The 24,481-nt window shown below is 38.7% G+C and overlaps 2 protein-coding genes across 2 annotated transcripts in view; one reads left to right on the forward strand and one right to left on the reverse strand.

The window, feature by feature from the left end:
* NUP155 (nucleoporin 155) overlaps positions 1–11,373 on the reverse strand; it is a 69,346-nt gene extending 57,973 nt beyond the window's left edge. Inside the window, exons 1-4 of the mRNA XM_039250521.1 lie at positions 11,105–11,373; positions 7,883–8,020; positions 5,154–5,250; positions 2,427–2,497 (exon numbers count right to left, since the gene is read on the reverse strand). Of these exons, the coding sequence (XP_039106452.1) occupies positions 2,427–2,497; positions 5,154–5,250; positions 7,883–8,020; positions 11,105–11,261 (463 nt within the window). The 5' untranslated portion in view covers positions 11,262–11,373. The remainder of the gene's footprint in view (positions 1–2,426; positions 2,498–5,153; positions 5,251–7,882; positions 8,021–11,104) is intronic.
* A 5,323-nt stretch (positions 11,374–16,696) lies between these two features.
* WDR70 (WD repeat domain 70) overlaps positions 16,697–24,481 on the forward strand; it is a 290,059-nt gene continuing 282,274 nt past the window's right edge. Inside the window, exons 1-3 of the mRNA XM_039250525.1 lie at positions 16,697–16,798; positions 16,895–16,960; positions 18,970–19,053. Of these exons, the coding sequence (XP_039106456.1) occupies positions 16,774–16,798; positions 16,895–16,960; positions 18,970–19,053 (175 nt within the window). The 5' untranslated portion in view covers positions 16,697–16,773. The remainder of the gene's footprint in view (positions 16,799–16,894; positions 16,961–18,969; positions 19,054–24,481) is intronic.

Below are 24,481 nucleotides of genomic sequence, written 5' to 3' on the forward strand. Positions count from 1 at the left end.
ACCATTCCAAGAATAACTTCCAGGAAGGAGTTTAAATATGATTTGACTTTGGTGGCAGCCCTAGAGGGTCATACAGATGAGGTAAATTGATTCATAACCACTAATCACTCACAATCACTATAATGAATAATATCCAAAAGCAATAAGCTCTTTCAGTTAAGTTGCCTCCCAGGAAGGAGACTGAAACTAGACAGCTATGTGAATCTTTCAATACTTGAGAAATGCGTCTCTGAACTCAAAAAGTGATAAAAACTTGTCAGTTTCTCTGTAGACAAAAACCTGCAAAAGCTAGAAAACACTGAAGAATTCTTATGTTTTATTCAAACAATCATAAAGCTGAAACATGTATTCATACTCTTGCTTACACAGAATTCACCAATAAAGCAAACTCGTGCCAAAAAGCTTGACTTAGAAAACAATGAGTTTAACTTCAAGAATATTTTATTTTTAAATTTCATTTACATATTTTGAGAGAGAGAGACAAAGTGTGCACATGTGGGGAAGGGGGAGAGAGAGAATCCCAAGCAGGCGATGCACTGTCAGCGCAGAGCCTGACACAGGGTTTGATCCCACAAACTGTGAGATCATGACCTGAGCTGAAGTCAAGAGTCAGACGTTTAACCAACTGAGCCACCCAAGCACCCCAAGAATAGTAATTTCTTGCAAAAGGCAAACTAATATATGGACTTTGTCAGCTTTAACATTACATTCATGAGTCAGAATTTTCAGTACTTATTGACAACAAAGCCAGAATTGTTTAGTTATCAAAGATAACACCTTTGTTTCCATATCAAAGACTATGCCATAATTTTAATTTTACACATTTGAGTACAAAATTTTAGTATTTATCTTACATGGATTATTTATATTTATTACAATAGGAGGCAAAGACAGTTGTTGACTGTTACTATGAATAAACTTTTAAATGAAAAAAAGAAAGCTCAGGGCAAAGAATACTTTGAGGTTCTATGTTAAGGAAATAAGTTCCCAATGTAATCACATAAACCGTTTTAAGACTGCATGTCTGTACCATGTGAATTGTAATTTCAAAAACAGTTGTGACATCAAAAAAACTTATTCAGGCATTACATATAATTTTGTCTACTATTTCCCAGTGTGGCAAGATTTCTCATACATCCAAAAATATGCATATTAAATTTAAATGAACCCATTATTTTGTCATTAGTTCTGATAGAAAATCTGCATAATGAAGTTAAACTGTTAAATTAAGCAATGCTTGTTACTTCTTTAAGATTTATTCTGAATTCTCTTCTCATTTCCATTGGATAGTAAGACTAAAAAAATGCAGAGATGGGGATCCTAAGTGGCTCAGTCACTTCAGCATCCAACTTTTGATTTCGGCTTAGGTCATGATCTCATGGTGGTGAGATCAAGCCCCACATGAGGCTCTGAGCTGGGTGTTGAGCCTGTTAAGTCTCTCTCTCTCCCCTTCTGCCTCTCCTCTGCACATGCTCTTGCACTCAGTCTGTCTCTCACTCTCAAAAATGGGGGGAAAAAAACCCCACAAAAAACAAACAAACAAAAAGCAGACAAAAATGGTTTCTCATTAAATTTACTGATGAAAAATATATAATGCAAAATCTTTAGGTAAATCAACAAAGTAAAAAATAAGCAAGATAAAGTGTAGAAATTATAGTTTATTCATAAAATTTTTTTAAAGTTTATTTAGTTATTTTGAGAGAGACAGACAGACAGACAGCAGGGGTGGGGTAGAGAGAGAGGGAGAGAGAATCCCAAGCAGGCTCTGCATTGCCAGCTTGGAGCCTGATGCCTGAACTCATGGTTCATGACCTGAGCCAAAATCAAGAGTTGGATGCTTAACTAACTGAGCCATGCAGGTACCAACCCTTAAGCCCCCACAATTTTTTTGAGTAAGCTCTACACCCAGCATGGGGCTTGAACTCATGACCTTAAGATCAAGAGTTGCATGCTCTACCAACTGAGCCAGCCAGGTGCCCCAGTTTAATAATTTTAAAGCCAAACTCACTTTTTTTTTTTTAATTTATTTCTAGGAGAGAGAGAGAGACAGACAGCGTGAGCAGGGGAGGGTCAGAGAGAGAGGGAGTCACAGACTGAAACAGGCTCCAGGCTCTGAGCTGGCAGTCAGCACAGAGCCCGACGCGGGGCTCGAACCCACGAACCGCGAGATCATGACCTAAGCGAAAGTCGGACGCTTAACCGACTAAGCCACCCAGGCGCCCCAGACAAACTCACTTCTACCATAAAGTGAGTAAACTATTAAATATTCCTAATTGTTTTGTATATTTCTAATTAGAATTCAGAACAAATATTTGATAAAAATTTTAACTACTTAAAAAAATTTTTAACTACTTAAAATATGTTATTACTCAGTCCTAAACCATTATATACAAACACAAATTAATCATTACATTTTTATTTCTTACCAGCTTTTGGTTTCACAAGCCCCACAGCAAGAATAGTCTCACTAAGTCCATCAAAATAGGCAAGGTCTCCTCTGTCAAAAGGTGAAGAGAAACATGTTATACATACACAGAAAACAAAGTTTTATCTTAAAATATTCTTTAATAAGACTACAGAATGTAACGAAAAATAAGCCAGCAAACAAAACTGTTTCATTTCCAAGATCCAGGCACACAGGCCTGTCAAGGCTAAGCATACACCAGGCAAACAGAGATTGATGCTTCCCATTCCAAACTTCTCCGCAGCCAGGTTGCAAATCTCAAGTAACAGCAGTTCTATTGGGGCAAAGCACTCTCAGGAGAACAGACTCACAGGAAAAGCCTATGGCTGAAGGTGGATAGAAACACTGAGAAAAAGTCTCCAGCAACCCAACCTATATCCTAAGTGCCAAGCAATTCTAAAGGAATTTGCAACCTGTGGTCCACTGAGGGTAATCATGGCAACAACAAAACCAAACTGAGCTCAACTCTTGACTTGGAAAAAGTTAACTTTCCCTGCAATAAAGACCTACTTGATAGGCCCTAGCAAAAAAAGAGACATACCCATATCTAAGGATAAATACTATTTACTGAAGTATCCACTGTCCTACACATGGCATCTGGCTTAAAAATAAACATGAGACACAAAAAAGCACAGGAAAAAAAGCCTGTCAAGAAACAAACCAATCAACAGAAATGGACTCAGCTAGATGTCTGAATTAGAAGACAGGAAATTTAAAATAAATGTGAATATTATCATATCAGCATTAATGAAAAAAGTGGACAATAAGCAGTTAAGGAATCTCAGCAGAGATGAAAATTACAAGAAATAAGTGAAAATGTTAGAAATAAAACGCATAGCAAAGAGAAAAAACATCTTATAAGAACTTTTTAAGTAGACTTGAAATAGTTAATAAAAGAACCCATGACCTTGAATTTGGGTCAATAGAAATCATCCAAATTGAAACAAACAAAATAACGTAGAAACAAAAACAGAACAAAGTATCCAAAATCTGTTTTGAATAACATCAAACAATCTAACAAAAGTGTAAAAATCTCAGAAGGGAGAGGAAGAGGATGGGCAGAACAAAATATTTGAAGATAATCACTCAAAATTTTCCAAAAATTAAAGACCTCAAACTAAAGATCTGAGAAACTTAGAGAACACCAAGTAGGATAAAAACCTAGAAAAAAATAAATTATATATATTAATATATACCAGCATATATTAATATGTATATATGATCCAGACCTTGAAAAAAATTTCTGGTTGTCCTGAAAAGAGCCAAGCAAACAGGAAGAGAACTCCTAAATGGTCACGTATGTGGACCAAGTTTCCTCATTTCCCCATGCTATGCTAAGTGGCACAACCTCCAGAAACTAAGACCAATACTGGGGAAGTTAGGGGTTTCAGAACAATGAACTGAGCAAGATTATGTCCCAATTATCCAGGTGGAATTAGGATTTAAAATAGAAAGCTAATGGAATAATTGAAACTTAACATTTCTGCAGAATTCAATTTGTGAACTCAAGATTTATATACCCAGGACGTGTGTCTTAATTTTTTCAGTAAGCACACCGTTCAAGTAATTTTTCTTTAAATGAGTTCCAGTTTGCGGACAGGAACTACACTCACCACATCCAATATCGTTCCTAGCACAAAAGAGTGTCTGATACATAATAAACTTAACATTACATGGATACATTACATGTTGATGGAAATACAGAAATTTTTATTAAAGAGAAATCTTTCTTAAGGAAATTATCCTTACATTTTTTCTATTACCTAAATGTTTTTGCATTTGGTTTTCTAAACGGATCCACACCTAAATGAAGAAGTTTTACTCCTTAAAATCAAAATGACTGTTACGATAATATAAGAAACTAGACTAAAGTTCATGGTATGTGAAGAGCAATCACAACCACACATCACTGCTATTAGGACTATATGACAGTTCAACCATAAAAAATAGCTATGAAAAGTTCTAAATGAAAAAAAAATCACTGAATGAAAATATTTTCATTTAAGCTGCAAGTTCTCATTTAGTGTCGCTTCAATTCAATGATAGTGTATGTATGTTCTAACAGGTGCTTTAATTACCCAAGGGCAAGAGTAACAAGTACAAGGCCTCCCTCTGGTCATCCCACTAATCACCGAAAGACATTATGGCAGAGAAACGTTAGTAAGCCAAAATTTATCTTTAAAAAGTCAGAGTGAGATTACCAGACCAATAAACTATTTTAGCAAATGTGTGTTGGGCCTTCACTCAGATTACTATATACACTCAAATTACACATGGCCAAGCTCACAGAACAAAACTGTTTAGCCAGTTTGATAAATTAAGAGCCTCCCAATTCATAGAAATGCATCAAAAATACAGGTCTTTAAAGATGTCAAACCATCTCTCAAAAAACTACTGGAAGATAAGAGCTTGGAAACTAGACCCCTGCTACTTAGAGTGGTAGTAAACTGGCAGCATCACGGGGAGCTTGTTACATATATGGACTCTTGAGGCTCACTCAGAACTACAATAGCAGAATCCGCATTTTAACCCCATTCCCAGGTGACTGGTATGCATACAGAGAAGAACTAACCCAGATGTTAGATGAATGAAAAATAAACCAGGCAGCTTCTGATGAGTAGACTACCAGCTGCAATTAAGATGATCTAAATTCTAATGATGCTAAAGCAAACCAGCATTAAATACATACCCATCTTCATAGTTCCACATGAATATGTCACTGTCTATTGTAAGCCAAGCTCTGCTGATAGGAGGGAACACGCCCATCATGCAGTTACACTGCATATCTGAAGTAGTGTGGATGTAAGGTAAACAGATTCCAATCTTCTCTTTCTTAAGCTTGTTTTGAAAGATTTTGATTTAGAATTCATGATGAAAAAATCATGATTTGTCTACTCTTTAACACAAAAGCAAATAAGGGGCGCCTGGTGGCTCAATTGGTTAAGTGTCCAACTTCAGCTCAAGTTACGATCACACGGTTCGTGAATTCAAGGCTCGCATCAGGCTCTGTGCTGACAGCTCAGAACCTAGAGCCTGTGAGCCTGCTTTGGATTCTGTGTCTCCTTCTCGCTCTGACTGCCACCCTCCTGCTCTCACTCATGCTCTGTCTCTCAAAAATAAATGTTAAAAAGATTAAGAAAAAGAGCAAATAAAATATCTTGATTTCTAATGAGCTTAAAGACATGGTATATGACAGAAACAAACCTGTAATTTACAATTCCTAAATAATGCTATTTGACCACTTAAAACGTATTTTAAAGGACAAATATAATGTTACCATTATTAACTAAAGAAGAGTGGTTATGAATAACATCATCGAATTTTGACATGAAAAAACTATTCTACTGGATCAATGTCTCCTAACTGCATAAGAGCCAGAGTGATAAAAAAAAAAAAAAAAAAAAAAGCACATGGCATGCTAAAGTTAAGCCAGGTGACAATCTGCAAGCTTCTTATATATAGTGCAATTGAAAAAGAGACAAAAAAGGGCGCCTGGGTAGCTCAGTCGGTTAGGCATCTGACTTCAGCCCAAGTTATGATCTCATGGTTCGTGAGTTTGCACTATATATCATGCTCTGTGCTGACAGCTCAGAGCCTGGAGCCTGCTTCAGATTCTGTGTCTCCCTCTCTCTCTGCTCCTCCCCTGCTAACACTCTGTTTCTCTCAAAAATGAATAAATATAAAAAAATAAAGAAAAATAGACAAAAAGAATTGTATAATTGTACTACAAGGAAACAATTGTGAAATAATTTCTTAATTAAATGAAAAATTTCTGCATAGTATTAAAGAATATTAAGAAACTAAGAAAGGGTAGAGTATGGGATAAGAGATATTGTATGTTTAATAACATTTTACAAAGTCTCAGAGAAGCACTGAAAAGTTTAGGGAAAATATTAGATTCTACCGGTTTTTCTACTTATAACTATTTACTTCATTTTTCTAAATCAGACTGTACTGAAATTTGAAACACTTTTCCTTTAAATAGTTTAATACGCTTTATTTACTTTTAATGTTTTATTTATTTCTGAGAGAGAGAGGGGCAGCATGAGCAGAGGAGGGTCAGAGAGAGAGGGAGACAGAGAATCCAAAGCAGGCTCCAGGCTCTGAGCTAGTTATCAGCACAGAGCCTGACGCAGGGCTTGAACCCATGAACTATGAGATCATGACCTGAGCTGAAGCTGGACACTTAACTGAGTGACCCAGGCACCCCCAGTTTAATATACTTTTGAAAGTCTCAGTGTATCATCTTAACGTCTATATTATGAGGGCTGTAGATTAATACAGAAGCTTCCTAGCAAATAATTATAAATCTAATGCCTTCATAAGGTATGCCATACTTTAAGAAAATCAGATAAAATCTTTTTTTAAGAGGGTAAGAAAACTCCCCTAGCAATTCAGTCTATGTGTTTCATTCTTATTGTGATCCTTAGAAATGCAATCACCTGTAATTTTAATTCTTTAAGATTTTTTTAAAAGTTTATTTTATTTGAGAAAGAAGGTAAGCGTGGGCAGGGCAGGGGCAGAGGGAGGAAAAGAGAGAGAGAGAGAGAGAGAGAATCCCCAAGCAGTCTCTGGGCACTCAGCACTGAGCCCAATGTGGGTCTCGATCTCACAAACTGTGAGATCATGACCTGAGCTAAAATCAAGAGTGGGATGCTTAACCAACTTAGCCACCTAGGTACCCCCTAAACTTTAATTCTAAGATACCAATAAGTGCCAAACCATACCAAAAACTTTTGGGGATGTGCAAAAAGAAGTACCTGGCAGTTTTTGTTTATTTTTAAACATTTTTAGAACAACATCCCAGTTTTAAAATGTTAAAATAGGAGAAAAAATTAAAATGAAAATCAGGGGTCTTCAACCTAAAATGGGGTAAAAACGTCTCCTTGAATAGCATTTCACTGGAAAAGTACTACTTTGCAATAATATCATTCAAAAATGCAGGATTCCTTGTAAACGATTCACTCTCTTCAATGTCCCAGGACAATTAAAGTGTGATTCAATTTTCTTTTTTTTTTTTTAAATGTTTTATTTATTTCTAGGAGAGAGAGAGAGACAGCGTGAGCAGGGGAGGGTCAGAGAGAGAGGGAGTCACAGACTGAAACAGGCTCCAGGCTCTGAGCTGGCAGTCAGCACAGAGCCCGACGCGGGGCCCGAAACCACAAACCGCGAGATCATGACCTAAGCGAAAGTCAGACGCTTAACCGACTAAGCCACTCAGGCGCCCCAGTGTGATTCAATTTTCAACACTCAATTTTATATGACATTTTCTACGCACATGGCAAATTACTGACATACTTGAAATGTTTTTTAAATAAAACTCTTAAATGAACAACACAGCATTAAACACAAAGCAAGTATTATAATAAGAATACTAATTTTTAAAAACGTTAAGGAGTTAAAAACAAGGTAGGATACGTCCAAACTGCTCAACAAGTTCAGGTGGGAGAGGAACCCTTCGGATGGAACTGATCTCTGGAAGATTGGGTACTGACAGCAAACCAGGTCCTTGTAGAGGATAATCCATATCTGACATGCCGGAAACAGTGGGATTATCTACAAGTAATAAAACAAAGCATTTATTAGAATAATAATGTACTGAACATCAACTGGGCATATTGAGGCACTGCGAGCTACAAAATAATTGTACATCTGGTGGTTATAAAGATACAGAGATGGGGCACCTGGGTGGCTCAATCAGTTGAGCACCCGACTTAGGCTCATGTCATGATCTCAAGGTTTGTGGGTTCTAGCTCTGCATTGGGCTCTGCTGACAGCTCAGAACCTGGAGCACACTTCAGATTCTGTGTCTCCCTCTCTCTCTGCCCCTCCCCGACTCACGCTCTCAAAATAAATAAACATTAAAAAAAAAAGATATATAGACAAAATAAAGTAATTCTGACCAAACATAAAAGAGGCCTGAGAAAATCCAGTGTTAAAAGAGGGGTAATGACTGGTTTCAGCACTAACCAGTTTATCCTTCGCAAAGACTTACTTCATAAGGATGTATTTAGTTCAATGATTTAGTTTCTTTGTATTATTTTACTAATCTGAAATGTGAAAATATTTATAAAACCACTTTGTGACTGTCAGATAAAACATCTGTGGACAAAGAAATACTGATTGGAGGAAAATAGCTATTTCTTTTCCCACTTAAATATTAGTAGATTAAAACAATTCTTACGTTTTTGTTAGACCACCCCTCCCACACCAATAAGATAAATACATACAATGCTATAAAAGCAGTATTTTATCGGGGGGAACCACAGACTACTCTATAAAGTGTTCTCATTTGGCAACCTTTCTCTTGCTCTAAGATACAGACAACAAAGGGCAGGAGTGGGCTGATCTATTTAGCCTGTCCTTCTTAGGTCTTTAAGCAGCAGGTATTCTTTAGATCTAACTGATGACCTTTTTATCCAGGCACCTTTCCAGGCTCTTTTCTCCAAAGATGTTGGGGAAAATTGACATATAAAAGACATTCTAGGGCATCTAGGTGGCTCAGAGGTTAAGCGTCTGGCTCTTGATTTGGCACAGGTCATCTCACAATTCATGAGATGCAGCCTGAAGTCGGGCTCTGAGCTGTTAGCATGTAGCTTGCTTGGAATTCTCTCTCCCTTTCTCTCTGCCCCTACCCTGCTCATGCACATGCTCTCTCTCAAAATAAGTAAATAAGCAACAAAAAAAGAAATTCTAAATGTACTATGGAAATTTAAAATATGTGAGAAAGAAAATGCAAACAATCCCTATATACTGATTGATTACCCAGCTTCAACATTAGCAATAACATGTCCATTTGGGTTTCATTTATATTCTTAGCTACTCCTTCTCTAATGGATTTCTTCTAGTGTTTATTTTTGAGAGAGATTGGGAGACAGCACAAGTAGCGGAAGGGCAGAGACACAGAATCCAAAACAGGCTCCAGGCTCTTAGCTGTCAGCACAAAGCCTGATGGGGGGCTTGAACTCACAAACCATGAGATCATGGCCTGAGTTGAAGTCGGATGCTTAACCGACTGAGCCACCCAGGCGCCCCTCTAATGGATTTTTTTTTTAAAGCAAATCCCAAACATACCATTCAATCTTAAAACATAATAATTTTAACAGGATACTGCTAAGTGGACATGTTAAATGTTAACAGGAATGTTAAATGGCAGTGGGAGCACAAAGGATGGAATTAATAACTCAGGTGAGGATGTGAATGGTTAAGAAGGCCCTCACAAAGTAAGTGATACTTAATGGGGTTTGGAGGAATGTCAAGCAAACAAGGAACATTCCAGAAGTGATGAAGTAAACGATGACATAAAACAGAATCCTGAAGAAAGGGTGTCTTATGGACATGTTAAATTCAGTGTGACTGAAACAAAGAAGTTGAGAAGATTAGGTTGGAGAGGTATGTGTAAAGTTGGATAGAATCAATTGGGGTCAGATAAGAGTACAAAAATGTATCCATGGTTTTTACATCTTGCTTTTCAAACCTAAGGAGGTCAAAGGGAGCTGTTCAAGATGAGAGCTGCTAATGGGCCACTCAGTTCTTAGAAGACAAGCTCACTGGTAAGTAGCTGTCAGATACAAGAGTAAATTTGTTTTGTTTTTATCTTTGACTACATGCCTACTCAACAATTTTTTATAAATCTTTAGAAGTGTCATTTAGGTTTATATTGCACAGATTGTCCTTATTATTTTACCTTGGTTATTGCTTACCCCAAATCTTATCTCGATCTTATACTTCTCTTTTTTCCAACATCTGTCTGAAAAAGGGGTCACTTTTTTTTAATCAAGTCATTTATTTCTATACGCCTTCCGAAGTCTGGTCATCATTTAAAATTGTTAAAATAGGAGCGCCTGGGTGGCTCAGTCGGTTAAGTGTCCGACTTCGGCTCAGGTCATGATCTCACGGTTTGTGGGTTCAGGCCCCGCGTCGGCCTCTGTGCTGACAGCTAGCTCAGAGCCTGGAGGCGGTTTCAGATTCTGTGTCTCCCTCTCTCTCTGACCCTCCCCTGCTCATGCTATCTCTCTCTCAAAAATAAATAAAACATTAAAAAAAATAAAATTGTTAAAATATTTTCCAGTCACCTCTCTTTTGTTGTCACATACACTGCCTTACCCTCCCTGTCCATCATCACTGCTAATATCCCCGTTCTCTTCATTCCACTGGTAGTTCTTTTTAACAACCTATATATTAAAAGACTTTATATTACACTAACTCTACACATAATAAAGAATATCTTTGAGAGAGATGGTAAATTTCCAAATCAATTTCACTTGCTCGCCTGATTTACTCTAATGTTGATACGAGGAATTACCAAGAGTGAGACTTGTTATCAGGTGATCTTACTCATCTGGCCTCGGTGATGAACACTTGGAGGCAGTGAGCAGCTCATTAAGGTTGGGGTCTTTCCCTCTGCTTCAGATGGGAAACTATTCGTCACTCTTATTCTCTCAAATGCCGGCAGTGAAGTAAGGAAAGAAAAGAAAGTGATAACAGGCTCTTTTTTGCTGTCCAAAATGTAGCAAACAGGGCCCTAAATCTCAAAATGTCTTCGCCGAGTCCACCCTGGGGATAAGAACCTAGTTAGGAAGTTAGGGGAGACTCCTTTCGGATGAGAAAGCAGTCACCAAACGGGCATTGATCACTCACTTGGGGCAGACACCAGGAGAAGCTCGGAAAGGTCCGGGTACATGCGGTCTTCTTGCAACTGACGGTCGATAAGCCGCCCTGCATTTTCCAGAGCTTCCTGCAGGGCTGAGGCCGAGGTGGAGGCCGGCATCGCCGAGCCCAGTAAAGAAGACGGCATGTCGAAGCTCGGAGACACCAGGGTCCAGAAACAGTCAAAACCAAGAAGAAAGGAAAGAAAACCTAAGACCCTAATTCAGACCCGTAGCTTGGGGCGCGCGCGCCAAACGAGCGCCTCGGCGCCTCTGTATGACGCAGTTCCGGCTCGTCCGGAGCGGAATTTGAAGGCTGTTTTGCAGCCTCCGAGAGGAAGAGGTTGAGAGGGCAGGACGTTAGGGGCGGGGCGAGTGGGCGGGGGCACTTCCCTGAGCGTAGCCCGGAGGTTTGGCGCGTCCGGGAGTAGAAGTCGGTCTAGGTTGTATAGGGAAGGCAGGAAAGAAGGGGGAAGGGAAAGGACTGCGAAAGGAAAGGGCTGGGAGGGGTGGGAAAGGGTGAGGAGGGGAGGAGAAGGGAACAGGGATCGGGTAGGTGGGAGCAGGGTCGTGGGTGGCAGCACGGGCTGCAACGGCTCTGGTGGGTATCGCGAGCCCTGGATCTTGTCTCGGGGTTCCCAGATTGGAATCCTTCAAGTGCAACTGCTTCTGAGTTTGCGCGTTAATTTTTTTGGTACTCCAACTTCTCTTGTGAGAGTGGAGTTTGTAGGCGTTCACGTGGGAACCAAAATTTCACGACGTTTTTTACAGGCTTCAGTGTAAATTAAAATTCTTTTCTGGCTGGCTCAGTCAGCAGTGCATGCGACTCTGGATGTCCTATTGTGTCTGGAACCTGCTTTATAAAAAATTCATCAGGCTTTTCTATTTGTGCATGGTTACCGTAATGATAAAGAATTGTAGGGCCGTCTGGGTGGCTCGGCCATTAAGCATCTGACTCTTGGTTTAGGCCCAGATCATGACCTCACACGTCCTGAGTTGGAACACTGCTTTCAACTCTGCTTGGGATTTGTTACCTCTCTCTGTCTCTCCCCCACTTGTGTGTCCCCTGCCCCGCCACCATCGAAAAAAACAAAACAAAACAACGAACTACAACTTTAAGAATTGTCTGCTTACTGAATCATTCGTTCCATGCGGGGAGCTGCTGCCTTCCTTTATTTTTCATTACACAGAGGAAGAGAAGTGTTCTAATTCATGGTTTGATTCCCCAGCACAAATTAGAGGGACTGGTATAAAGTAGGCCACCTGATAGATCACCAAGGCCTATAGAAATTGAATTTATAATTTGTGTCACACACTGTGCTTGGTACTGGGAATATCAAACTAGCACATTCCCGTCCTCAAGGTGCATGATACGTGCAGGGATACACAAAGTAAAGCAATTAAGTGTACCACGATAATTTTTTATGGGGTCTGTATTAACTGCAGTAGAAGGGTAAGTAAGATATGAGCAAGGAGAGGGAAGATAGACTCCATTTCATACAGAAGGCAACTTGAGTGGTCAAAGTACTCTATCAAAAAGCAATCCCTATTTAGAAATAGTAGCTGTCCTCATTTAGTCCTATTTAGAACCACACTTAAGTAAGATTCATCCAATTATATTCATAGTTTAGTCAATAACTGCATTACTCCTTATTAACTGGCTAAACTGATGGAAGACTTCAACTACCTCCATTTTGACCTCAAACTTTCTAACTGATTAAGTTCATCTTTACAGCCTGAAACTACCCCTTCAAGCACTAAGGACTGTCCTGAGCCACCAAGACTCCATCTGTAGTTGACCCCCAAGATATTGATTGACCTGGCCTTTGCTGCCCTCTTGCAGGTACCTACTGACCTTTGTCTCACATTTTACTTATATAAACCTAGAAGTCATTTTCAGCACTTTGGAGATAGTCTTTGAGATGCGAGACTGCTGTCTTCTGGGTGTTGGCCTTACTGACATAATTTCCTTTCTTGTTTTACCACTGCTGGTCTCTCTGCCTTTGGACTTTATCAGTGGCATGTGGCTGAACCTCCTGTGTTGGGGATCCCTCGAACCAGGTGCTCTTGTGCTCGTGACCCCAAAATACAAAACTATGGTCTTTGCTAAACTGTAATATTTTGCTACTTGAATTATTTTTTATTACCTCAAATAAGGGGTTGACTGATTTTCTTAATATCAAAATTTCCATAACATTACAGATCTATAGATATAATTTAAGACCTCATAGTAAATATAGTAGGAAAAATTAGGTTTGTATTATTGGTGGATAAATAGGCAAATAGGTCTCCAGCTGTCAGTCTTCTTATTTGGAAGACCACTGATTAAAAACTGATGGTCTGGTACAGTGTTTTTAATTTGAGATAAAATATATGATTGGGAGTTTCCAATTTCACAAATTGGATGATCTGGCAATACTAGTCTAGTATTCCTGCACTGCGAAGTGCCTGGGTGTCTCACTTAGTTGAGAGTCTGACTCTTTTTTTTTTCTTCTGTTTTATTTATTTCTTAGAGAGAGAGAGAGAGACAGCATGAACAGGGGAGGGTCAGAGAGAAAGGGAGACACAGAATCTGAAGCAGGCTCCAGATTCTGAGCTAGCTGCCAGCACAGAGCCCACATAGGGCTTGAACTCACAAACCACCGTGAGATCATGACCCGAGCCGAAGTCTGAGGCTTAACCGACTGAGCCATCCAGGTGCCCCAACGTCTGACTCTTGACTTCAGCTCAGGCCGTGACCCCAGGGTTGTGTGATCAAGACTATTGAGACTCTTAACAATTAAGGATTATAAAGAGTTTTTGTTTTGTATGGGCTATATTTGTTAATAATAGAATATCTCTTAAAAATTATAAATTTAGGGGCGCCTGGGTGGCTTAGTCGGTTGAGCGTCCGACTTTCGCTTAGGTCATGATCTCGCGGTTCGTGGGTTCAAGCCCCGCGTCGGGCTCTGTGCTGACTGCCAGCTCAGAGCCTGGAGCCTGTTTCAGTCTGTGACTCCCTCTCTCTCTGACCCTCCCCTGCTCATGCTGTCTCTCTCTCTCTCTCCTAGAAATAAATAAAAATTAAAAAAAAAATTATAAATTTAAAAAGTTATTTACAAGAACGAACCTAAAAAAATAAAGAGAATAAGCGTAATCCATTTTAATATAAATGATACTTTATGAAAAATGACCATAGTTTCTAAAACTAAAATATAAGAAGAATGGCATTGTTTACATTTTTGCAACTCTCTTAAATGTCTGGCTTAAGAAAATAAGATAGGTAGATTTTCATATCTGCATCTGCTGCCTATGATATATGTTGTTTACTTGAAGTATATGAAGAAAAGCAGGCTTTACACAGTTACATAGTGGGAAAATGAGAGGTATTTTAATAACCTTTTTAGATAGTTGTGAATGTTCTTCTTTGATAGAATACCTAAACTTGACAAGTGGTATAGTTTCTTACAGGTTAGTTATGATGTGGAATTTGAAACCATCAGTGAGGTTTTTTTTTTTTTTTTTTGAACTTTGTTAAATTAAGAACCACTTGTCTATCTTGTACTTTGAATGGACCTTCTATTCATGCATGATTCTGAAACATGTGTTGGTCATTTGGGAAATATTGGTTCTCTAAGTTATGCAGACTTCCAAATGTTGACCTATTTCATTAATCAATAGAAAAAATGCTTGTGTTGATATATCTTAATAAAAATATCTTATACATGTTGGGAAGTTGTTAAGCTTATGGTAGTTGATCCAACCTTTTTTTCAATTTTGATACAATCTTGATAAATTTTTCAAGGTTCTAATTTTCCCTTAAGAGCTCTGATTTTCATTAGTAACAAGTATAGTGAGTTGTTTTCCTCAAAGTGACACTCATTTCATTCATTTTTGTTTAAGCTAGCTATATAACAGTGAGGAATACGAGGACTAGTATAACAATTTGTTTCTCACTGCCTTGATTTATGCTGAGGCACCAGCAATTTTACCCACTATTGCTTCTGCATCATCAGTGCAAATGTTAATAGAGTGAAAAAGGCAAATGATGTCTTAGTATTATTATGAAAATAATTTTGATCTCATTAACACCTTTAGAGGAATCTGCAGAATACACTTTGAGAACTACTACTCAAGTAGCTCTCTAAGTAGATTATCTAGCCCTATTAGGCATTTAAGGTTTTTAAAAATATCCTCATTAAAATGGAAATTCCATGAGGGCAGAGACTATGCTTTATGTCTTCACTACTCTCACTACTATCTGGTACTTAATAATGGCCAACATTTGGGGTGTCTGGGTGGCTCAGTTGGTTGAGTACCCGACTTCAGCTCAGGTCACGATCTTGTAAGTTTGTGGGTTTGTTGGGCCCTGCTGGCAGCTCAGAGCCTGGATCCTGCTTCAGATTCTCCCTTTCTCTCTGCCCTTCTCTCGCTCACACTCTGTCTCCCTCTCTCTCTCTCAAAAATAAATAAGACATTAAAAATAAAAAAAAATAATGGCCAACGTTTGTTGGGTGTGCAATACTTGCCAGGCACTATTCTAATTGCTTTTTGAAAATTAACTCATTTAATCATCAGAAAAATCTGCAAGGTGATAGGTGCTATCCTTAAATTATCCACTTAACTGATGAAGAATTTAAAGCACAGAGAGACTAAGTAAGTAATCAAGATTACATTATTAGACTCAGAATTTAAACTGAGACATTCTTAGGGCACCTGGGTGCCTCGGTTGGTTAAGCGCCCAACTTCAGCTCAGGTCACGATCTCACAGTTTGTGAGTTCTACCCTCGAGAAATAAGATCTTGTCATTTACAATAACATGGTTGGACCTAGAGTATTATACTAAAGAAAATAAGATAAAGAAAGACAAACACCATATGATTTTGCTCATATGTAGAATCTAAGAAATGAACAAACACACAAGCAAAATGCAGAAACAGACCCATAAATGCAATGAACAATTGAGGGTGGCCAGAGGGGAGGAGGTTGGGCAGAAGTGGGAAACGGAGTGGGAGACAAAGGCTTCCAGTTTTGGAATGAATAGGTCATCGGGGGGAAAAAAAGACACAGCAAAGGTAATCTAAGCAATGGTGTTGCAGAAGTGTTGTATGGTGACAGATGATAGCTACAATTGTGGGCACAATATATAGACTTGTTGAGTCACTCTGCTGTATGTCTGAAACTAGCGTAACTTTGTTTGTCAACTATATTTGAATTAAAATCCAAAATAAAACAAAACACCTCTCCAGGTGATACTAATATGCAGCCAAGATTGAGAAATAGATTGAGGGCTTCCACAGCTCTACTTGTTTCTTGGGGCTCAATTTTTCTTCCTCTCTTTTCTAAATTCTTAGTATACCCATAATATATAGTTACTGAATAAAATCTACAAAATACAAAAATAAAGAAAAAAGGACAATAAAAGAAAATAAAAGATGCTGACAGAAACTAGATAATGTTCTCATTATCAGAGCTGAATTATCAGTCTCTGCAGTGCTTATGCCCCGCCAGCCCACTAGGGCGGCGCAGCTCTGGGGGCCGCGATCCTTCCGCGGAAGGTGACGCTCTTGGCCCCGGCGGCGGCGCCGGACTTGGAAGGCGATACTTCCTGCTGGGTTTGCCGGGAGTCTTCCGCTGCTGTTTGTGTAGTACCTGGGCTCGTTCTGCGGCAGGAGGCCTGCAATGGAGCGCCCCGGGCCCAGTGAAGGTGGGTGCCGTGGAGCGATTTCAGGCAGGGTGGGGTAGGGCCAGGAGGTGCCGGCGTCGCCGCACTAACAAGGTCTCTCTTCTTTTTTTGCTCCAGTGACAGGCTCAGACGCGTCAGGACCGGATCCGCAACTGGCGGTCACCATGGGCTTCACCGGCTTCGGTGAGTGACTGTCTAATGCTTAGCTCCGTCTCCTTTTGCAGAGGTTTTAAGAACCGCAGGTTGAGAGGGGAGGCCCAGCTGTCACCTCTGTTCTGCACCTTCCGCTGTGCCAAGTCCTAGTTACTTTAACTCTAGTGTGCATACCTTGCAATTCCTGGGTACTCTCTTCTCCATCCATTTTCTAATTCTTGTCTGTTGGGACCAGCTCAGGTGACACTTATGGAAAACCTTGTGAGAGAGAAAGATAGCTTTGTGACTCACGCGGTAGACGGTATTGGTTGGTGGAGGGAGTTGTCTTTTTGTGTCCTGAGACACAGCTAACCATTGACTGTGGTCTGTAATAAGATGGCTTTTCTGTCAACAAGTGAGCCTTTAAGTGATATTATAACCGTTATTAAATCCTTTTTGCTGCAAGCCTTTCTTTCCCGGAATCGTTACTTTAGTCTCTCTGTGGAGCCTTGTTATTAGATAAACATTTCAAACAGATGTAATCATTTGTTGAAAACATTACTGTCTGTAGGAAAGAAATGCAAATTGTTTTTCCACTTCTCTTGGGCCTTGGATAGAACAGATGTCAGGCTAATGTGCTCATGTCTCTTGTTGGCGTTCATTTACTCATTCATTATGGTAATGTCTTCTGCCACATTTTTACTCCTTGGTGGTTATGTTTACAAAAATACTACATCCTTGTGTATTATTATAGTACTTGCTTTGTTTCATTTCTTTAGCTTCTTCCCTAATGTCAAAAGTAACATATATTAATAGCAAGAAATCTGAAGAACACAGTAAGTGAGAAAGAAGAGAGTAGTGATTAATAATCTCATGATCTAGAAACCAAGACTTAGAACTTTGTTTTCCAGTCTTTCCTGTTGTGTGTTTATCAAGAAAATTGAGACCATATGTATATAGTTTTATATTACTCTTAATTATATGCTTTATTTAATTCTTAATACCCTAAAGATTTTCCCGTGTTATAAAATGCTCTTCCAAAACAGGACTTTTAATGGCTGAATGGTAACCTATTTAATAAAGTGCCATAATTTGTAATACTTTAAAACTCCATTTTCACAGTTTCTAACTTTTTTCAATAATACTAAAATTAACATTTTTATAAATAACTTTGTTGTAAAAGGAATTTTATGTGTATTTTCATAGGGCAGATTCTAAAGAAGAGACTATAATAAAAATATAAATATTAAAAAGTAACCAAAAAATTGGGTATGTGTCTTTTAAAACTAATTATACATTTTGTTGAAATGCTCTTCAGAAAGTTTGTTTCAATTTATACAAAAGTCAGTATCATGTAATAATGACATTTTTATTACCATATTCTTACTCACATGGAGTAGACATTATTATTAAAAAAAAAAACAACTCGATGAAAACAAATATATTGCTTCCAAGCTCATTCAGGTTGTTAAAATTTGGTTTCTTGTGGTTTTAGGGCTGAGGCCCCAGTTTCCTTAGTGGCTGTCAGGTGGGAGTCTCTTAGCTCCTTAAGGTACCTCAATTCCTTGTCATCTTGCTGCCTTGATCTTAAAATGAACTAGTGTTTCCAGTCCTTCTCACACTTCGTATCTCCCTGACTTCTGCTGTATCTGTTCTGCATCTTTGCTTGCAAGGGCTTCTGTGACTAGATTGGGATAATCTTCTGTTTTAAACCAGGGTAACCTGTTTTAAAGTCCATAACCTTACTTACATCTACAAAGTCCCTTTTGCTGTGTGATATAACATATTTGCAGGTTCCAGAGATTAGGGTGTGAACATTCTCCCTTCTGCCTAGGACACCAGTGTTAGTTTTAAGGGGTAGAGTCCAGGTGGATTAGAGGAGGATGGGAAAGTTGGCTCTCCATAAAAATTCCCTGGAGTAAACTCTTTCTTCTTAGATATTTATCTCGTAGCCATGCTATAAATGAAACAGACTAAATGGTTCTAAATATTTATTGAGTACCTAAAGTTTGGCCAGCTCAGTGCAAGAAGATCACAGTCCGCTACTTATTTCTGTTTAGGGAAAAAGGCTCGAACATTTGATTTGGAAGCAATGTTTGAACAAACACGAAGAACAGCTGTGGAGAGAAGTCGGAAAACACTGGGTAAGAAGTTCAGTTATGTGATTTTTTTTTATTGGTTTAAATACCGTATATGCCTTAAACAAGTATATTGACAGTTATATAAGACTGAGAAAGGGGTGCCTGGGTGGCTCAGTCGGTTGAGTGTTCAAGACTCTTGATTTGGGCTCAGGGTCATGATCCAGGGCTGTGGGACCCAGCCCTGTGTTGGGCTACTTGCCGAGTGTGGGGTCTGCTTAAGATTCTTTCCCACTCCCCCTGCCCCCTCCCGTGCACTTTCTCTCTTAAAAAAATTTTTTTTTTTCCAAAATTGTTAAAAGACCACATGTGCTCATTCCTTTTGACGCAGAGGTTATTATTATTATTTTTTTTAGTGTAAAAAGTTGCATCTAAGTAGGATAAGAAAGTCTGAATGCTAACATCTTTTTGAAGTGTGCACTGTGAACAAGCAAGGATTCTAAATTGATTTGTAAGAATCAGAATAGCAATTTCTTTATTACCTCTCCTTTCACCTTTATCTCATTTTCATTTCATTTTTTTCTTTTCCTGCTTACAGCGGAACCAGTATTTGGAAGGCTGAGCGAGAGGTGGCACTCAGAGCTGTGTACACCACTGACTGTTGACTCAGTATAGAAAATTGAGACAGTGAATGTGGCTGCTGCTGTTGAACCCCTGCATTAATGAGTTGTATCACACATTTAATGAAGGCCTTAATTTTCAGACTGTCTGGTTTGATACCAGGTGGTTGGCAGTTCTGGAAAGCACCTTGGAGTCTTCCAAGTAGACTGACTCCTTGACTGCTTTCTTTGGATCTGAATCAGATCATTCTTACATTGGAGAAGGAATAGTTGTATCCTGATAGAGTAAAAAGGGCTAGAAATCAGAGATAGGACTTTTAGACAAATTTCAGTGAATGTTGTTTTGCCTGTTGTCATTTTGATTTAAAATGATAAATTATATAGCAGTAATATATTTGGAAAGTGACCTTAATGTGAGTTTTTTAGTCTTTGGAAGAATAAGTTTTTGTTTTGTTTTATTTTTGTGAAGAGAAGCCCACTGTGTACATATACTATTAAAAAAAATATATATCATAAAAAAAAATATATCATTATGTGAAATCACACACACACACACACCCACACCCCCACCCACCCCTATAGTAATGAACTCCTACCACACGGATTTAAGTACTGTAACAATTCATGGCTACTGTTGTTTCCATTTACTTCCCCTCTCAGATTATTTTAACAGAAACCTAAGATGTATTATTTCCTCTGTAAGTATTTTAGTATATGTTTATAAGAGATACAGATCCTTTAAAAAATGCTTATTTTTAAGAGACAGCACCAGTTGGGGAGGGGCAGAGACAGAAGGGGATAGAGAATCTGAGTGGGCCTGCGCTGACAGCAGCCAGCCCGATGCAGGGCTCAAACTTGTGAACTGTGAGGTCGGTGAACTATGAGGTCACGACCTCGTATGCTCTCAGATGACGAAGCATCTGAGCCGAAGTCAGATGCTCAACCAACTGAGCCATCCAGGTGCCCCTTGATCTTCTTAAAACTTAACTGAAATATCTTAGCATACTTAAAGATATTAAATAATTTGGTATCATCTGACAAGGTACAAAGACATGCTGTTTGAGGCATATTTACAAATGCTTTAACCACTTGATTTTTAAACATTTTGGTGAATGCTTATGCTCTTATAGAACAGTATTCTTGTATTTACCTCTTTCAGCATGTGATAACAAAACTCTTGGCACAGAGATTGCTTTATACACCTAAGTAAATTTTATAGTTTTCTTTACCATGCTTTGCAAGATAAATTCTCAATATATACTTGAGAAGATTAAATTGAGGTTAGAACTATAGTACTGCATTTTGAAAAACCCTGCTTCTTTGGAGAGTGTTTTAAAATGGCCCCCATTTGGGGCGCCTGGTGGCTCAGTTGGTTAAGCATCCGACTTCGGCTCAGGTCATGATCTCATGGTTTGTGAGTTCGAGCCCCGTGTCGGACTCTGTGCTGACAGCCAGCTCAGAGCCTGGAGCCTGTTTCGGATTCTGTGTCTCCCTGCCTCTCTGACCCTCCCCTGCTCATGCTGTCTCTCTCTCAGAAATAAATAAAACATTAAAAAAATTTTTTTAAATGGCCCCCATCCTTTGTATAGGTATAGAGTTTGGGATTAGGAGTTGGAGGACCTAGATTTGACAGTCAGCCACACATCAGACTAGAGATAATGTTGGATGGGTTTTCAAATTTCAGAGTCTTAATTTCTTCATCTGTCAGGTGGAAGTGATAATAGGGTCTTCCTTAGAAGGCTCTTGAAGGGATTAAGATGTTGAGCATAGTACCTTTTATTTATTTATTTTAATTATTTTGTGAGAGAATGAGACAGAGCACGTGCATGTTAGCAGCAAAAATGCAGAGAGAGAGGAGAGAGAATCCCCCAACATGGGGCTCAATCTCACAAACTCTGAGATCATGACCTGAGCCTAAATCAAGAGTCAAGCACTTAACTAACAGAGCCACCCAGGTGCTCCAGGCATAGTACATTTTAAACAGTTAGGTACTTTAAAAAACCACTTTTTAAAAATATTTATTAGTGTTTGTTTATTTATTTTGAGAGAGAGAACACAATTAGGGGAGGGGCAGAGAGAGAGAGACACACACAGAATCCAAAGCAGGCTCCAGACTCTGAGTTGTCAGCATGGAGCCCAGTGCAGGTTGAAACCTATGAACCATGAGATTATAACTGAGCTGCAGTTAGATGCTTAACAGACTGAGGTGCCCCTAAAAATATCACTTTTAATTGCTAGAGTTTTTCTTAGTAAAAGCATATATGCATTTAGCACTTGAGACGGCTTACAGTGAAGAGTTACTAGATTTTTAAAATTTGAAACATTATCTGAAGACCCAAGTTCTTCTCTGATGTTTATGGATGAATGTGTTGAACTTCGTTGATTTGGGATTATACTCTTGGACTTGGATTTAGTATTATATTCTCGGACTGCTGTTTTTACCCCTGATCTAAACACATGAATCCAAAGTTTGACTTATTTTTCTTGGAAGTTCAAAGACTGTGATATGGGCATAATTTATCTTGTGATTGGAGTCTTTCTGTGAGCACTGACATGAAACTTGAGGAGAATAAAATTTTGGTCCCTTTTAATAGCAAGTTTGTGTATATGAATATGAACTGTTTGGGTTGGTAAATGCTCTAGTAGAAAGGATGAATTATTATAAAACCTTAATAAAGTATGCATTATGTAAAATGTCAGGAAAGAGTAGTGGTGCAATTTTTTAAGTTTTAAATTTTTTGAAAGCTCCAAGTTTGTCTAGGTCATATAACCTATATCCTTTTTTATAGCTGTAATACTTTGAGGACATAAATGGGGAGGAAAAATTTCTTTTTAGGAATTTATTCATTTTTTTTAGAGAGAGAGTGTGAGCTGGGGAGAGGGGCACAGGGTGGGAGAGAGAATCTTTTTTTTTTTTTTTTTTTAACAAATAGTTTATTGTCAAGTTGGTTTGCATATAACGCCCAGTGCTCATCCCCACAAGTGCCCTCCTCCATGCCCACCCCCCACCTCCCCCCACACCCATCAGTCCCCAGTCTGTTCTCAGCATTCAAGAGTCTTTCATGGTTTGCCTCTCACCCCTTCCCCCACTTCTCCCCCATGGTCCTCCATTAAGTTCCTCCTAATCCAGAGAATCTTAAGCAGGCTCCACGCTTAGCAAGGAGCCTGATGCAGGGCTTGATTCCACGACTCTGGCCCAGGGCCTGAGCTGAAATCAAGAGTTGGGTGCTCAACCAACTGAGCCACTTAGGTGCCCCGAAATTTTTTTTTTAATTGTAATGCTTATTTTGGTTGTGCCTATGTTTTAGATAGATTTATCAACTTTCTCGGTTACGTGACTGAAAACAATGTCTGAGAAAACATGTAGGAATTTAAATATGATTTCAATGGATGATTTAATGATCCTGAAAAGAAACTGTCCCATAGATTTTAGAAATTAGAAAAGGTTAAAGATTTTATTTGTTTATTATTATTTTTTGGTATACTTCAAATGGCTTCTCTACCTGGTTAAATCCTACCTCATCATTGAAGGCCTCACTCATATTTTACTTTTTCTAAGTGTTATTTAAAAACCTGTTTGGACATAGTGGCTTTGTTTCCATGACGCTTTAAAAAATACTATAAATTTTATCTTAGTATTGTTTGTGTGTTGAGGATTTGATGCTTGTTCTTCTCTTTTATACTTGCAGTGCCTAACAGAGCTGGTACATAATGGTTACATCCCTAAATATTTAATGGAGACATGTAGTTAATGTAGTTAAAATGTTCTTGTTTTTTACTTTCTGGTATTTTGGCAATATTTAAAATTATGGGCACCTGGGTGGCTCATTGGGTTGAGCATTAGACTTTGGCTCAGGTCTTGATCTCATGGTTTGTGAGTTTGAGCCCCACATCAGAGTTCACTGCTCTCAGCACAGAGCCTCACTTTGGACCCGCTGTCTCTCTCTCTCTCTCTCTGCCCCTCCCTTGCTTGTGCTCTCTCTCAAAAATAAATAAACAAAAAAATTAAATTCAGTGTAAATTTATATGAAATTGGTAAGGTAATAAATTGTTTTAAATTAGAATAACAAAAACATTTAGCAAGACTTAGGTCCCATGGGTAAAAAAAGTATCATGATTAGAGAACATTTATTGTACCTATTATTTTATTATTATTTTTTTAAGTTTATTTATTTTGATAGACAGAGAAGGAGAGGGAGCACAAGTGGGGAAGGGTCAGAGAGAAGGAGAGACAGAATCCCAAGCAGGCTCCGTGCCATCAGTGCAGAGCCTGATGCAGGGTTTGAACTCACAAACTATGAGATCATAACCTGAGGTGAGATCAGAGTCGGGCGCTTAACCATCTGCACCACCCAAGTACCTCTTTGATTTCTTTTACATTTTATCTTTTTTCCCCCCTACTCACCTCCCCTCCAGCAACCCTCAGTTTGTTCTTTGAATTTAAGAGTCTCTTGGGGCTTGCCTCTGTTTTTATCTTATTTTTCCTTCCCTTTCTCTATGTTCATCTATTGTGTTTCTTGAATTCCACATATGAGTGAAATCATAAAATTGTCTTTCTGTGACTGACTTCACTTGGCATAATACACTTGAGTTCCAACCACATTGTTGCAAATGGCAAGATTTCATTCTTTTTGATCACCAAGTAGTATCCCGTGTATATTATCTTTATCCATTCATTAGTCAATAGATATTTGGACTCTTCCCATTGTAGCAGGATTCTAGTAGAGAGTCATGACACACAGGCTTTTCTTTCCAGGAAGCAACTTTATTCATGCCGGCACGGCTCAGTTGGGTTAGTAGAGCCCTGAACACCATGTGGTGTAGTTTTTAAAATATATTTTCTACTTCTTTGTCTCCCATATATGGTAACACAC

This window comes from Hyaena hyaena, unplaced genomic scaffold (assembly GCF_003009895.1).
Source record: "Hyaena hyaena isolate Hyena2069 unplaced genomic scaffold, ASM300989v1 scaffold_372, whole genome shotgun sequence".
In the NCBI taxonomy this organism is placed as follows: Eukaryota; Metazoa; Chordata; class Mammalia; order Carnivora; family Hyaenidae; genus Hyaena; species Hyaena hyaena.